Below are 12,750 nucleotides of genomic sequence, written 5' to 3' on the forward strand. Positions count from 1 at the left end.
TTAAAGTTACCTAAATAAATTTTGAAAAATATTTTTTTGAATTTAATAGAACTGTTTAAATTCTTTTATTTTAAGATTTTTCTTAAATTAACTTGTCAGTTGTTAATGTTTTTATTTTTATGTTTATCGAACTACAGGATGTGAGTATTATTAAAAATAGTTTAACAACTTTCAAAATTATATTTTTGTTACTTTTTAAATAATACTTGGTTATTAATTTATAATCTTAAAATTATTGTGCTAACTTTAAGATTAATGATTTTTTTGTGGTTTATATTTTTATGTTTATGGAATGACAGCTTGTAAGTATTAAACAAAATTTTGTTTATTTGTAACTGCCTTTTTTTAAGTATAGGCTATACTTTTTTTGACCATTTTTTGACTTTTATATTATTTTTTGTTAACAGTATTCAGATAATTATAATTTTTTTTGAAAAAAAAAATCTAAAGAAGGACTTAAACTTTTTTACAATTTAATGTTATAATACTATGCCTAATCTTACAATAACAATAATTTAAAATTAATAAAAGATTTAAATCTATATTTTAATGCACTTTAATTTTTCATTCAAAAAAGGCTAAGGACAAATATAAAGGAATTATGGACAAGGTGATCGATAACTCTTAAATAAAAAAACTAATACAATTTAATTAAAGTAAACTGTTTTATTCATGTAGGCGGAATTACAAAACTTGTGAGGTGGCATTAAGCAACTTTTAAGTTAAACTTAATGATCTCATTAATGGTCAAAATTTTAGAGCTATGTCGCTCGTTAACTAAAATGGTATTAGAAACTATCTCATTCGTTAAAAATAAGAGGCTGCAAAAAAAAAAAAAGAGTTTAGTGCTATGCAAAGTGATGTCTTTTACGTTTTTATGAATATTACAGGCTACATAAATGCAGCAATGTTAAATCTTATCCATGGGGTTGCTTTTATAATGCTATTTTTACAATGAAAACTTAAATCTATAGCATATAGCCTAGCAATAGCTTAAAAGTGACATTTTTTGTTTCTAATACCGATTATCTTTTTTTTTAAGTAACAAGATTCTTAACTTAATAAAATTTGTAATTCCGCCGGACTACACATTGTTACCAAGTTTTATTATATTTTAAATTTTATTCATAGCACTTTATATCAACACACTTTACAAGAAAATTGTAATTTAAAGATAAAATAGAAGTTTACCAAGATACAAGTCTAACTAAAATTAATTTTAACAGTTTTGTAAAGACCAGGCCCTAAACAACGAAGAGTTTGAAGATCAACATAAAAAAGCATTTAACAGTATTTTAGAACTACTTCCTTCCAATCTTTCAAATAATAAAGGCCTTCTTGAGTTTGTAGCAATCAGCAAAAATGAATACGAGAACAACAATAAAAAAAATAACGAGGTTTGCCTAATTTTAAATTTTATTAAAAAAAATCGAAACTGATTTATTAAATTAAAGTGATTAAACAAAACTGTTTTATTTTTAGTTTTTTTTGTTTATTGTATTTAGAGTATACTCGAAGCTAAAAGCATTTATGAACAAGAAATGGACAAGGTAGATTACATCGGTTAAAAATTGGGTTTCTCAATACCTAGATAGTTCAACACTGTGTTGTTAAAACACAGGGACATCATTATTCAAATAAATAAAAAAATTAAATCAACATTTACTTATGTTGTTAATGTAAAATAAATGTTTTTATATTTATCTCTTTTTTCTTGGAAATTTAGGATTGTAAGACATTTGTGTAAGCAGTGCACACATAAATTACTCAGTACTAAACAATCATTATCATATAAATAAATTTAAAAAAAGGGTTAAGAGTTATTAAAAACCCTTATTATTTTTAATTTTGCAGCTATGTAAAAACCATGCATTAAAAGAAGACGAACTAGAAAACCAACATGAAAAAGCAATGGAAATTGTTAAAGAATATTTTAACAAAAACTCCAATCTTTTTAACAACAAAAACTTACAAGACTTTATAAAACTTACAAAAGAAGAATATGAAATTCTCAATACAAGAAACTGGAAGGTATGTTAATTGGTTAAATACAATTTACAATAAAGTACAAAGCAGTAAATGAGAAAGTTATTACTGATAAAAACTTTTATGTAGTTCAACAACATTCTTGAACAAGACCTAAATGAAATTACAGATGAGTGCAAAACATTAAAATTAGATTTAACAAAAACTCAAAAAACCTTAAACGAAGAAAAAGAAGTAAATATATTAAAAAAATAATAAATTTGTAATATTTTAATTGGCATGAGTGTGTTTATTTTTGCACAAATATAATTTTGACAAAACAAATTAAAGAATTATTAATATTTGATAACTTAGTTTCTTAAAAGTTACAACAAAATTAAAAACAACTAAAGCAATCAAAAGAAGTATAACAATTGCACAAATATTAATTTTTTCCCAAATTTAATATTGTTCATTATAGAATACCAAACCTTAGTGTCCACAAGGTTTTATTCTAGCTAACACAAATAATTTTATATATATTTAAAAATAATTAAATATCATAACAGTTCGTGCTAAAGAATATATTCATTTAGTACACATATATACGTTTTTTAAAAAGCATATAAGGTCTTTTTTATACTTTTATTAATATAGAAAAGATAATTTTGCTTTTTAAATACAAAAATAATAATAATTTGTAATCTTTGTTATTTTTTATTAATTTTAACTTTTTGATTGAACTAAATGTGTTTATATCCTAGACAAATAAAAGTTTGACAAAACAAGTTGAAAGACTATTAAAAGTTAAAGAAACAACTTCTCAAAAGTTACTACAACATGAAGAAAAACTTAACCAACCAGAAGAAGTATAAAATATTTTTTACTCTTATTTATATTTTGTTACCATAGAAAATAAAATATTGGTGTTATGTTTTTTTTATTACAGAAGGACAAAAACCTTACTGCTGAACTGCAACTATGGAAAAACAAATGTTCTCTTAAAGATATGCAATTAAAACTAAGTCAAACTCAACTTACTGACAAAGACCAGGTGAATTATGAATATGTAGGATTAACAAAAAAATCAATGATTAATCTAACATAAATTAACACTAAAATCAGCAATGCATGTGTTTTTTGTTTTTTTTTGCATATGTTCTTATCTTCGATGTGGAAAAGTTGAATGCGCAACTTAAACATAAAATAACATTAGTTACCTCGACCCAATCTCGAGTTGCCTGTGGCAGTTTAGGATATTATAGATTATGATTGCCACTTTAGGATATTATAGATTATGATAATTATACTGCTGATTAAGTGCTGGCTAAGCAGGAGTTCATACCGTTTATAGCGCCTTACTCAAGGGCGCTACAGCATGAGATCAGTGGGGATTTAACCTACGACCTCATGTGTGGTTAACAAGTGTTCTTACCACTACACCATGCTGCCGGATCTAATATTATTACTATTATAGGTATAAAATTACATTCAGTAAGTTAACAAACTTGAATAGAATACAAATAAATATATTTAATAGTAAAAAATAAAAATTTGTAGTTTTTAAATTGACATGAATTTGTTTATATCTTAGACAAATGAAAGTTTGACAAAACAAATTGAAGAATTATCAAAATTAAATGAAACAATTTGTCAAAAGTTGCAACAACTTGAAGAACAACTGAACAAATCAGAAGAAGTATAAAATTGTGTTTATTTACTTTATTTTTACTTTTATCTATTTTTTGTTACCATAGAAAAGAAAATGTGAGTGTTATGTTCTTTTATCACAGAAGGACAAAAACCTTGCGGCTGAATTAAAAACATGGAAAGAAAAATGTTCTCAAAAAGATAAAAATTTGGAACAAAATCAAATTCAACCTACAAACCAAGTTCAGGTAAAATAGATTACAGTTGATTAACAAAAAAAAATTAAAAAATTAATCTTAACATAAAATAATAATAAATTCAGCAATGTATGTTTTTACTTTAATAGTCAATACATACTTTTTTGGTAATTAAACAAACTCAAATAAAATATATAGTCATTGTAGGTAAATATTAGTCGTTTTTAATAAAGTTGGCCATAACTTTTTTGTTTTAAATTTTAAATCAAATATTTTTTGTGCAGAAGACAGTGTTATTATTTATTAATAAAATTAAATACCTTTAAAAATAATATTTAAACCCTTAAATTTAAAATTAAGTTTAATTTATTACCTCCACTAATGTAGTAATTATTGGACATCCTAGAGATAATTAATGAACAATTTTTTAATGTTTATTAAAAGTGATTTAATGAACTGCAAAACTTTTAAAACAGGGTCTTTTTTATATGTAGAACATAAAACAGTTGTGTAGAAAAGAAAATGTCACTTATAACATAAAATAACTATATATATCAATGTTAATGTTCCAGTAAAGTCTTTTTTAATAATACATTTTAAAGGTTAAATATGTTTTTAAAAGGTGATACTGTTCATTAAAACTATGGAGTCATTTACTTCTAATTTTCTATATGGAGTCATTTACTTTCAATTTTCTATATGGAGTCATTTACTTCCAATTTTTTTTGTGAATATTGTTACAAGTATTTTTCTGACATTTGTAATTGATAATTTTATTACAGTTGTTTTTATATTTGTAGCATAAGCCTTATATGTAGGTTAAATTAAATAAGAGTTTTTTTAATAACTGTCATTTTAAGGTACAGTAGAATTAGTGTAGTTCTAAAAAAAAAATCTTTAAAAAAAAGCGTTCAATAATTGTCCCCATTAACAATAATAGTGTGCAGGTGATAATAGATTGCAAATTATATACACTGTGTTGCAAATACAAGTGTGACATTGAGCTTTTTACATCGTTGGTAATTTTAAATTTTTTAATTTTTAATTTTTCATTGGCATGAATACGTTTATATCCTAGGCAAGTGAAAGTTTGACAGAACAAGTTGAAAAACTATTAAAAGTTAATGAAACAACTTCTCAAAAGTTACTACAACATAAAGCACAACTTAACCAATTGGAAGAGGTATAAAATTTTGTCCAATTAATTTCTTTTATTCTTATCTTAAATTTCTTTACCATAAAAAACAAAATGTTAGTGTTATGTTCTTTTATCACAGAAGGACAAAAACCTTGCGACTGAATTGAAAACATGGAAAGAAAAATGTTCTCAAAAAGATAAAAGTTTGGAACGAGAACAAATTCGACTTACTAACCTAAACCAGGTAAATTTATTATTATATACAATTAACAAAAATATTAACTTGGCATTAAATAACCATAAAATCAGCAATCCATGTTATTACTAGTTACCTTATTACTTTTAAGTAATTAGACATACTTGAACAAGACAATAAAAAAATAAACATTTTTAATTGTGTTTATATTTTAAGACAAATGAAATTTTGACAAAACATAATGAAAAACTATCAAAATTCAAGGAAACAGTTTCTCTAAAGCTACAACAAAATGAAGATCAACGAAAGCAATCAGAAGAAGTATAAAATTTGACAAATCATTAATTTTTATTGTAAACTTATATTATTATTTATTTATGATATATTCTTAATATTTGTTTTATTATAAACAAGGTTTCTTTTTCGCTAATTCAATTAAGTTTATATTTACAAAAACAATAATATATAATATCATAACAGTTGGTAAAAGAAAAACTAATTAAATTCTTTTTTTAAATGACCAAACCTATTAAACTTTTTATTAATACATAACCTTCTTAAATCACATTTTAATAATACATTAAAAACTAAAACTTTGTATTTAACATGCAAACATGAAAAAAAAAGACAAACGAAATGTTGACAAACCAAGTTGAAAAACTTTTAAAATCCAGCAAAACAACTTCTCAAAATTTACTACAAAATAAAGAACAACTAAAGCAATTTAAAGAAGTATAACATTTGTATAAATAATTACTTTTACTGTAAACCTAATATTACTTTTAAAAACTACCAAATGTTAGTGTTACAATATTTTTTTAAAACCTTTTATTATTACAGAAGAACAAAGATCTTTTTAATGAATTGCAAACATTGAAAGAAATATGTTCTGAAAAAGATATAAAATTAAAACAAAATCAAGATCAGATTACCAACCAAATCCAGGTAAAAAAATGATAAACTTAAAATCAAATGTTAAGCAGATCATAAAAAACACTTTAGAAAGTTTTTAAACTGTCGTTCTCTGTTTTAGAAAACCAATAAACTTGAAAAAGAAAACGAGGAACTACAAAAAGATAACAGAGTCCTAAAAGAAAAAAATCGCAAGGTGAGATATATATGTATATATAAAATGGTGCACCGTAAACAGATATTCTGGTAAAAATAAGTAAATCAAGTTAAATTTAAAAAGCACAATGAAGTTTATCAACTATTGTTATATTGAAATTTTGTTTATTTAAGTTTGTTAATTCATTCTTTTACAAATAATCAAAGAAATAGGGATAAATTTTAACGCTGATGATTACTTTTACACTCCTTTTCCACATCTTACACTCCTCCTAATTTTACTGTACAACAATAACACAGTTCTTGTATCATGCAACAATTTACCATTTGCCAGGTTTCTATACTCTGTTCACAGTATTAAATATAGCTTTTTTATCACCAAAACTTCAAAAATGATAAATCGACATTTATGTGACTTAAATTCTAAACCAGTAATCTTTTTTTTGTATATATTTTTATCCTCGATGTGGAAAAGTAGAATGTGCGACTTAAACATAAAGTAACATCAGTTACTCCGACCCAGTCTCGAGTTGCCTGTGGCAGTTTGGGATATTATATAGACTATAATTGCCCGATAATTATGCTTCTGATTAAATGCTGGCTCAGCAGGAGTTTATACCGTTTATAGCGTACTATCCTTACCACCAACGTTTAAAGTTTCATACGCAAATGTAAACATTATTGATATATAAATTTAATCCAAGATAAACATAATAAAAACACAAAAAACTATTTGATCTCGTTGAAAAGTCGTGTATAATTTCTTCCTTCAACTCACTTTTTATACATTTTGTTAAGTTCAAAAACTTACACCAGTTAAAGTATCATCTTCATTATGCAAAAATATTACTTTTATACAAGCACAATAAAGCATCCGTTTAGTAACACACTTATTTTACTGTTTTTACGACAAAAACAGACATTTGTAAACCGACTAAGACACTAAGACACAAAGCAAAATTATCCCACCTAAACAGGGACCTATGGTAGGCCTTATAATTAGCAACTTTAGGTACATATGGTTATTACTTTTTATAGTACTGCTATCTTCCTTTTCAAAAAAAATATCTGTTTAACAAAAATATATTGTATTAAGAGTTTTTACAGTTTTACAGATCCAATGATGTGGAAATTTGCACAGACAAGGGTTTTCTTGGCAAGGGAAGTTTTGGATTAGTGCGCCTTGGTTTTCTTAAACATTGTGGAGTGGTTGCCATAAAATGTATCTCCGTAACGGGATCCCAGTTAAAAATTCAAGAGGACAAAAAAAAGTATCTAACATTTGTCTAAGATTTAAAATAATCTTATGTTTATTAATATTAATTAAAATTTTTGTTTTAAAGCTACAGAAATGTGTTAAAAACAAAATACCATTGCCGTATTTGTTTATATGAAATACATTCTTTTGCAAATGAATATAGGCTATATGACATTTTTTCTCTTTTACTAAGTAATAAAATCATAAAGCCTTAATGTAAAGATTTAATAACTATGCCGCTCTAGTTACAATAAATATAAAAGAAATAAACCAACTGATAAAAATTTTCGAAACACCTGTTTATGAAATCTACAAAAATGTTCATGTTTGTTTTGAGAAAAAAAATAGGCAAGTAACAAAAATTTGACAACTCACTAATTTTTGTTACAAACAGTTGTCATGTCGCTACTAAAACCATTCGTTAATTCAAAATGTAATAGGATTTAATACTGTTACAATTTACAAGTTTACAAAATGTAATGAAAAAATTTTTAATAACATGTAACTAATATAGATAGTATATATACAATATTTTAATCAAAAAAATACTACTCCTTTAACAGAATTCTGGATGAAATTGATATGTGTTTACAAGCCACTCACTGCAATATAGTCAGTTACATTGGTTATACTGAGTGGAGGTCTTCGCGTAATGAAAATCTCTCAGAAATGGGAATTATCATGGAGTACATGGAGTGCGGAAACCTTGAAGATTTAATGGTGACAAGAATTGATGACATTGAAGACATACCCGCAGTAGTCAGACTTAGATTTGTTTATGACATTTCGTGTGGAATTTCCTTCATCCACAACCTGCTGCCAGAACAAAGAATGACACACGGAGACTTGAAACTCCAAAACGTCCTCCTTTCAAGTGATCTTCATTGCAAAATTGCTGATTTTGGTGGAGCTAACTTAGCAACTGTGACTGAACAATCAGATAATGTTCTAGCTTCGAAAAAGGGAGAGCACACATGGCTCTACACAGCACCAGAGCGATTAGAAAATACCATGTTGAAAGTTAAAAAATCAATGGATGTGTACAGTTTCGCCATGATGGTTTTCATGATTCTTGCTCGAAGGCATCCAAGAATTGACACGGTAAACAAAAGTAGACAAAATCACGAAAGTTTAGTATTATCTGGAACACGTCCACACTTGGAAGAGATCTCAGAAAAAAAAAAGACAGATCCCAACCAAGATGACAAACTAGTTACTTTCCTTAAAGTTCAAATGGAAAAATGTTGGGACCAAAATCCACTGTCTCGCCCCAAAATAATTAGAGTAAGAGATGAAATCGACGAAGAGCTTGCAAGGCAAAGTGATGCAGAAATAAAGCAAAGCATTGTAAACATTATTAAGAAAATGAAAATTGTGCTCCCATTTAAATCTACCCATTCCTTTGAGCCAATTGAAAAGTAATAGATGCATGACTGTCAAAAGTTTTACATTTTTGTCAAAAACAGACAAATTTAAAATGAAAAATATGGTGTTAAATATATATATATATATATTGTTAAATATATATTTTGAATGTTTATTTTGTGTTTTCTTTTGTAGATTGTAAGTTTTTCTTATGGTAACTTAATTTTAAGTTATGCCTTTGTTTATGTATGCCATTGTAGTTCTCTTCTATTTGGTTCAGTGATTTTTCCTTTTTTCTATTGGGTTATTTTTTGTGTTTTGTGCTTAACTATTAGTTCATTATAGTTTGTGCTTGCTAGGGGTTAGACCTATTTTTATTAGTGCATGCAACCTTACATGTTTTGTTATTTAATTAATGCATGATGTTTACATTCTATTTGAATAAGGAATAATTAATAAGAAATAAATAATCTGGTTTTTCATATATTATTCAGTTGTTCGTTCTTAAAACAACTAAAAGTTCAAGATTCTAAAAATAAAGTTGGATTTTGTAAATAAATATTTCTGTACGAAATATATTAAAACGTTCTGTACTTTCTACTTTTTAACAAAATAGAAATAAACCCATTTATGACAATAGAAATAACTTTGTAACTGTAGCAAATTTAATTACTTTATGGTATGCTCTAAACCAGACAATCAATTTTGTTACATTTTCCAGTTGTATTATTACACTATTGTTGTCTCATATAAGTATTTCTTAAAAGCGATGTGTAAAAAAATAGATAATGATTGGTGCTTGCCATTGAACAAATAACCCTTAAAGTCTGAAAACATACTAAATCCAATACCATTTATATGTATAAAAATGATGATAAATTTAACAACAATCAGATTAAAAATTATTAAGGACAAATGGAATGACTTTGTATGTAAGTTTAACAGATGCGATTTTTTACTTGAAATTTGTTTCAAAAATGTTTAAGGTACATCTACATCTTATGTGCGCAGAGTTGCCAATAAAAACTTTACTGAAAATAAACAGTAGTATATTTGTAAAAATATTATTATATAAGTACCTAGACCAAGTATTTATTAATTCATAAATTTAACTCACAAAATATCAGTGCAAATAAAAACAACATATAAAATAATATTGTTGTTTTTAGAAATATAATTTCTAATAGTATAAAGTCATGACGAAAAGTGCACAAAAAATTAATTTTTATCGTATTTCTGGCTAGACTATATATTAAATTGACAAAAGTTTTAACAGTTGACCGTAACAGCCTAATAACATTTAAAACTAATTTATTAAAGTATATTGTATCAAGCAGCACGTGCTAAATTAAGACTTAAACCACATTTAAAAATATTTTAATCAATTTCTTTAGTCAAAGTGTTGTTTATTTAATTGCAAACAAACTTGTGCAACAGATTTAAATATAAAGTCCAATATAAGAAAACATTTATAGCTTAAGCAACAGCATAAAGGTAAAAATAATTTTTAAAGAAATTAAAAATAGGTAAATTTAGTATTATTCAGATAGTGAGCTTACATTTTTATTTCACCTTTGAAATATTTCTAAATAAACTAATCTTAAAAATACAGATCATTAATTTTTTTGTAAAAAAATGCTTTTAAAAAGCACATTATTTAAAATCAATATTAATCAGTGAAAAATAATTTAAGCTTACAGTTTAAATTATTTATTTGATTTGTAATATGTACATAGGACAAAAAAGTATTTTGACATACTAATATACTACTTTGATAAACAATTTTAATAAATTGTATATTTATATATACTGTGACAAATATAGAACGGTGCAAAATCACTTTTAGGTATTTAAAAGAGGATAAAAATATAAAAAAAATAATGCCCTAGTCTTTCCTTCTTCTCCTTTTCCAAATACCAAAATGAGAAATAGAATCAACAACGCATAATAAAACCAGTAAGACAGCATATATGGCTACTATAGACACTGATATGCTGTAATGCCTAAAAATTCAACATCGCATTAATTTAAACAAGCAATTTTTAAAATAAGGTCTGTTTTATAGTAGTTGGGACAGTTTTTCATATTTATTTATCCTCAACGTGGAAAAGTCGACTTCACGACCTAAACAGCGAGTAACATCAGATACCCCAATAAAGTGTTGGCTAGGCAAGAGTTCATAATGTTTATATCGCCTTATTAAATGGCGCTACAACATGAGAGCAGTAGGAATCAAACCCAGGACCATGTAGTAAAGTCAAGTGTTCTGACCACTACCAATGTTGCCGGTTTAGTTGGCTTAACTACCTGAGGTTCAATCTACACTGCTTTTGTTTTAAAGTTTTTTTGAGTTATGTGGTAACAAAAGTTACTGATACTAAGCCAAAAACTAATTGGCCTATTATTTAATCAGCAAATCAATAAATATTAAAACACCAAAGGTAGCCTTGAGTAGGTTTTGGTAAGAAGTGTTTACTTAAGACTAAAAAGCAATGTCTACCTTCTCACATAGAGGAATAATAACAATAGAAACATTATAACTATTTTTTTTAACATTGTAAAAGATCTTTTTGTTAAATTTTAAATTCACTTTAAGTGAGCTTTTAGACAATGCCATTTAATGTAACATGTAATCAAAATTTAAAAAATAAACATAATTATCAAAATATGCTTTAAAAAAAGCAGTCCAGTGTTAAGCTATGCCATAAATGTGAAAATATTAATTTTAAATATTCCTACTTACGGCGTTGTATTGCTGTTATGCTCATTTTCTTTTTTATGTGAATAAATAGATTCGTTCATGCTACTACAGCATTGTAATAGTACAGAACGATTGCCACAGCAGTATAGTAAATCATCTGCTTCGAATAGTCGAGGGCATGAAAATGCTGTTTGCTTTTCCCCTGATACAGTTATACTTTCACACAATTCACCACTGCTTTCTAAATATAAGATATATATTATTATATTTGGATATAGTCCCCCCAAAAAAGTTGGGGCCTGAAAAGTAATAAAGTCGAGAACCGTAAAAGTAACAAGAACAAAATAAAAAAATTATCCTGATTATAACATAAAAACCCAACATTAAGTAACAAGGATCTTATGTAGTAAAGCTAAGAGTTCTAACCCTTTTCACCATGCCATCAGTTATGCATATTTTTTTGTATATATCTTTATCCTCGATGTGGGAAGGTCGAATGCGCCACCTAAATATGGTGTAACATCAGTTACTCCGACCCAGTCTCGAGTGGCTTGTGGCAGTTTGGGATATTATAAAGACTATAATTGCCCAGTAATTATGATGATAATTAAGTGCTGGGTCAGCAGGAGTTTATACCGTTTCTAGCGCTTTACTTAAGGGCGCTACAGCATGAGAGCAGTGGGAATTGAACCCACGACCTCATGGTGGTGTAGCAAGTGTTCTTACCACTACACCACACTTTCAGTTTATATATGTATTTAATGAATAAAATCCATTTATATTTAAGGCAGATTGTAATGCTATTTCTTACTGGGCTATGGTAATAAGGATATAGTAATATAACTGTATATTTTGGTATGTTGAAAAAAATGTAAACCTAACTATATAAACAAACAAAAATTTTAACTTCAAATCAAGAAAATCACAATTGGGCAGAAATCATAGTTAACACATAAATAGGTCAATGGACAATAGGTAATATTAAATGAATACACAGTTTAGGTATATACTAAAATTAATTAAATTACCTGATTTATGTAGCATAGAAAATAGCACCAAAACATAAGTTAGTTTTAACATAATGGTTTTTACAATCTCATGTAAAATATATTCTACATATATCAGATTAACTAATTCATTTTAAACATCTGCGTAAATAAAGTTTGTTAGTTTAAAATAAATAAAAATTTTTAACATTTCAATCTAAATAAG

The 12,750-nt window shown here is 26.2% G+C and overlaps 2 protein-coding genes across 5 annotated transcripts; one reads left to right on the forward strand and one right to left on the reverse strand.

The window, feature by feature from the left end:
• Positions 1-208: 208 nt before the first annotated feature.
• Positions 209-9,862, forward strand: LOC145759261 (uncharacterized). Of its 4 annotated transcripts, none has more exons than XM_082573038.1 (17): positions 209-610; positions 1,227-1,397; positions 1,506-1,550; positions 1,855-2,031; positions 2,116-2,220; positions 2,730-2,834; positions 2,915-3,019; positions 3,560-3,664; positions 3,723-3,863; positions 4,891-4,995; positions 5,090-5,194; positions 5,363-5,467; positions 5,774-5,878; positions 5,987-6,091; positions 6,180-6,254; positions 7,322-7,485; positions 8,036-9,862. In XM_082573038.1, the coding sequence occupies exons 1-17, from the start codon at positions 602-604 to the stop codon at positions 8,892-8,894; spliced, it is 2,586 nt and encodes an 861-aa protein (XP_082429164.1). In that variant the 5' UTR covers positions 209-601; the 3' UTR covers positions 8,895-9,862. The 4 variants fall into 4 exon arrangements, with proteins under 4 accessions (XP_082429164.1, XP_082429165.1, XP_082429166.1 ...); XM_082573039.1 differs by having other exon boundaries at positions 3,759-3,863; XM_082573040.1 differs by having other exon boundaries at positions 3,762-3,863.
• Positions 9,863-10,581: 719 nt separating this feature from the next.
• LOC145759937 (uncharacterized) lies at positions 10,582-12,688 on the reverse strand. The gene is made up of 3 exons (XM_082573790.1): positions 12,567-12,688; positions 11,581-11,779; positions 10,582-10,840 (listed from the first exon to the last, which is right to left on the reverse strand). The coding sequence occupies exons 1-3, from the start codon at positions 12,616-12,618 to the stop codon at positions 10,723-10,725; spliced, it is 369 nt and encodes a 122-aa protein (XP_082429916.1). The 5' UTR covers positions 12,619-12,688; the 3' UTR covers positions 10,582-10,722.
• Positions 12,689-12,750: the final 62 nt, after the last annotated feature.

The sequence above is a fragment of the Corella eumyota genome, chromosome 7, assembly GCF_963082875.1.
Source record: "Corella eumyota chromosome 7, kaCorEumy4.1, whole genome shotgun sequence".
NCBI lineage: Eukaryota > Metazoa > Chordata > Ascidiacea > Phlebobranchia > Corellidae > Corella > Corella eumyota.

Bases quoted from the DNA above. Each gene is read 5' to 3' on its own strand.
- LOC145759261 (XM_082573038.1), top strand. The intron at 3,020-3,559 runs GTGAATTATGAA...TTTATATCTTAG, and splicing joins AACTTACTGACAAAGACCAG to ACAAATGAAAGTTTGACAAA. The intron at 5,195-5,362 runs GTAAATTTATTA...TTATATTTTAAG, and splicing joins GACTTACTAACCTAAACCAG to ACAAATGAAATTTTGACAAA.
- LOC145759937 (XM_082573790.1), bottom strand. From the start codon at position 12,618: ATGTTAAAACTAACTTATGTTTTGGTGCTATTTTCTATGCTACATAAA. The intron at 11,780-12,566 runs GTAATTTAATTA...TCTTATATTTAG, and splicing joins TTCTATGCTACATAAATCAG to AAAGCAGTGGTGAATTGTGT. The intron at 10,841-11,580 runs GTAAGTAGGAAT...TTGAATTTTTAG, and splicing joins CATAACAGCAATACAACGCC to GCATTACAGCATATCAGTGT.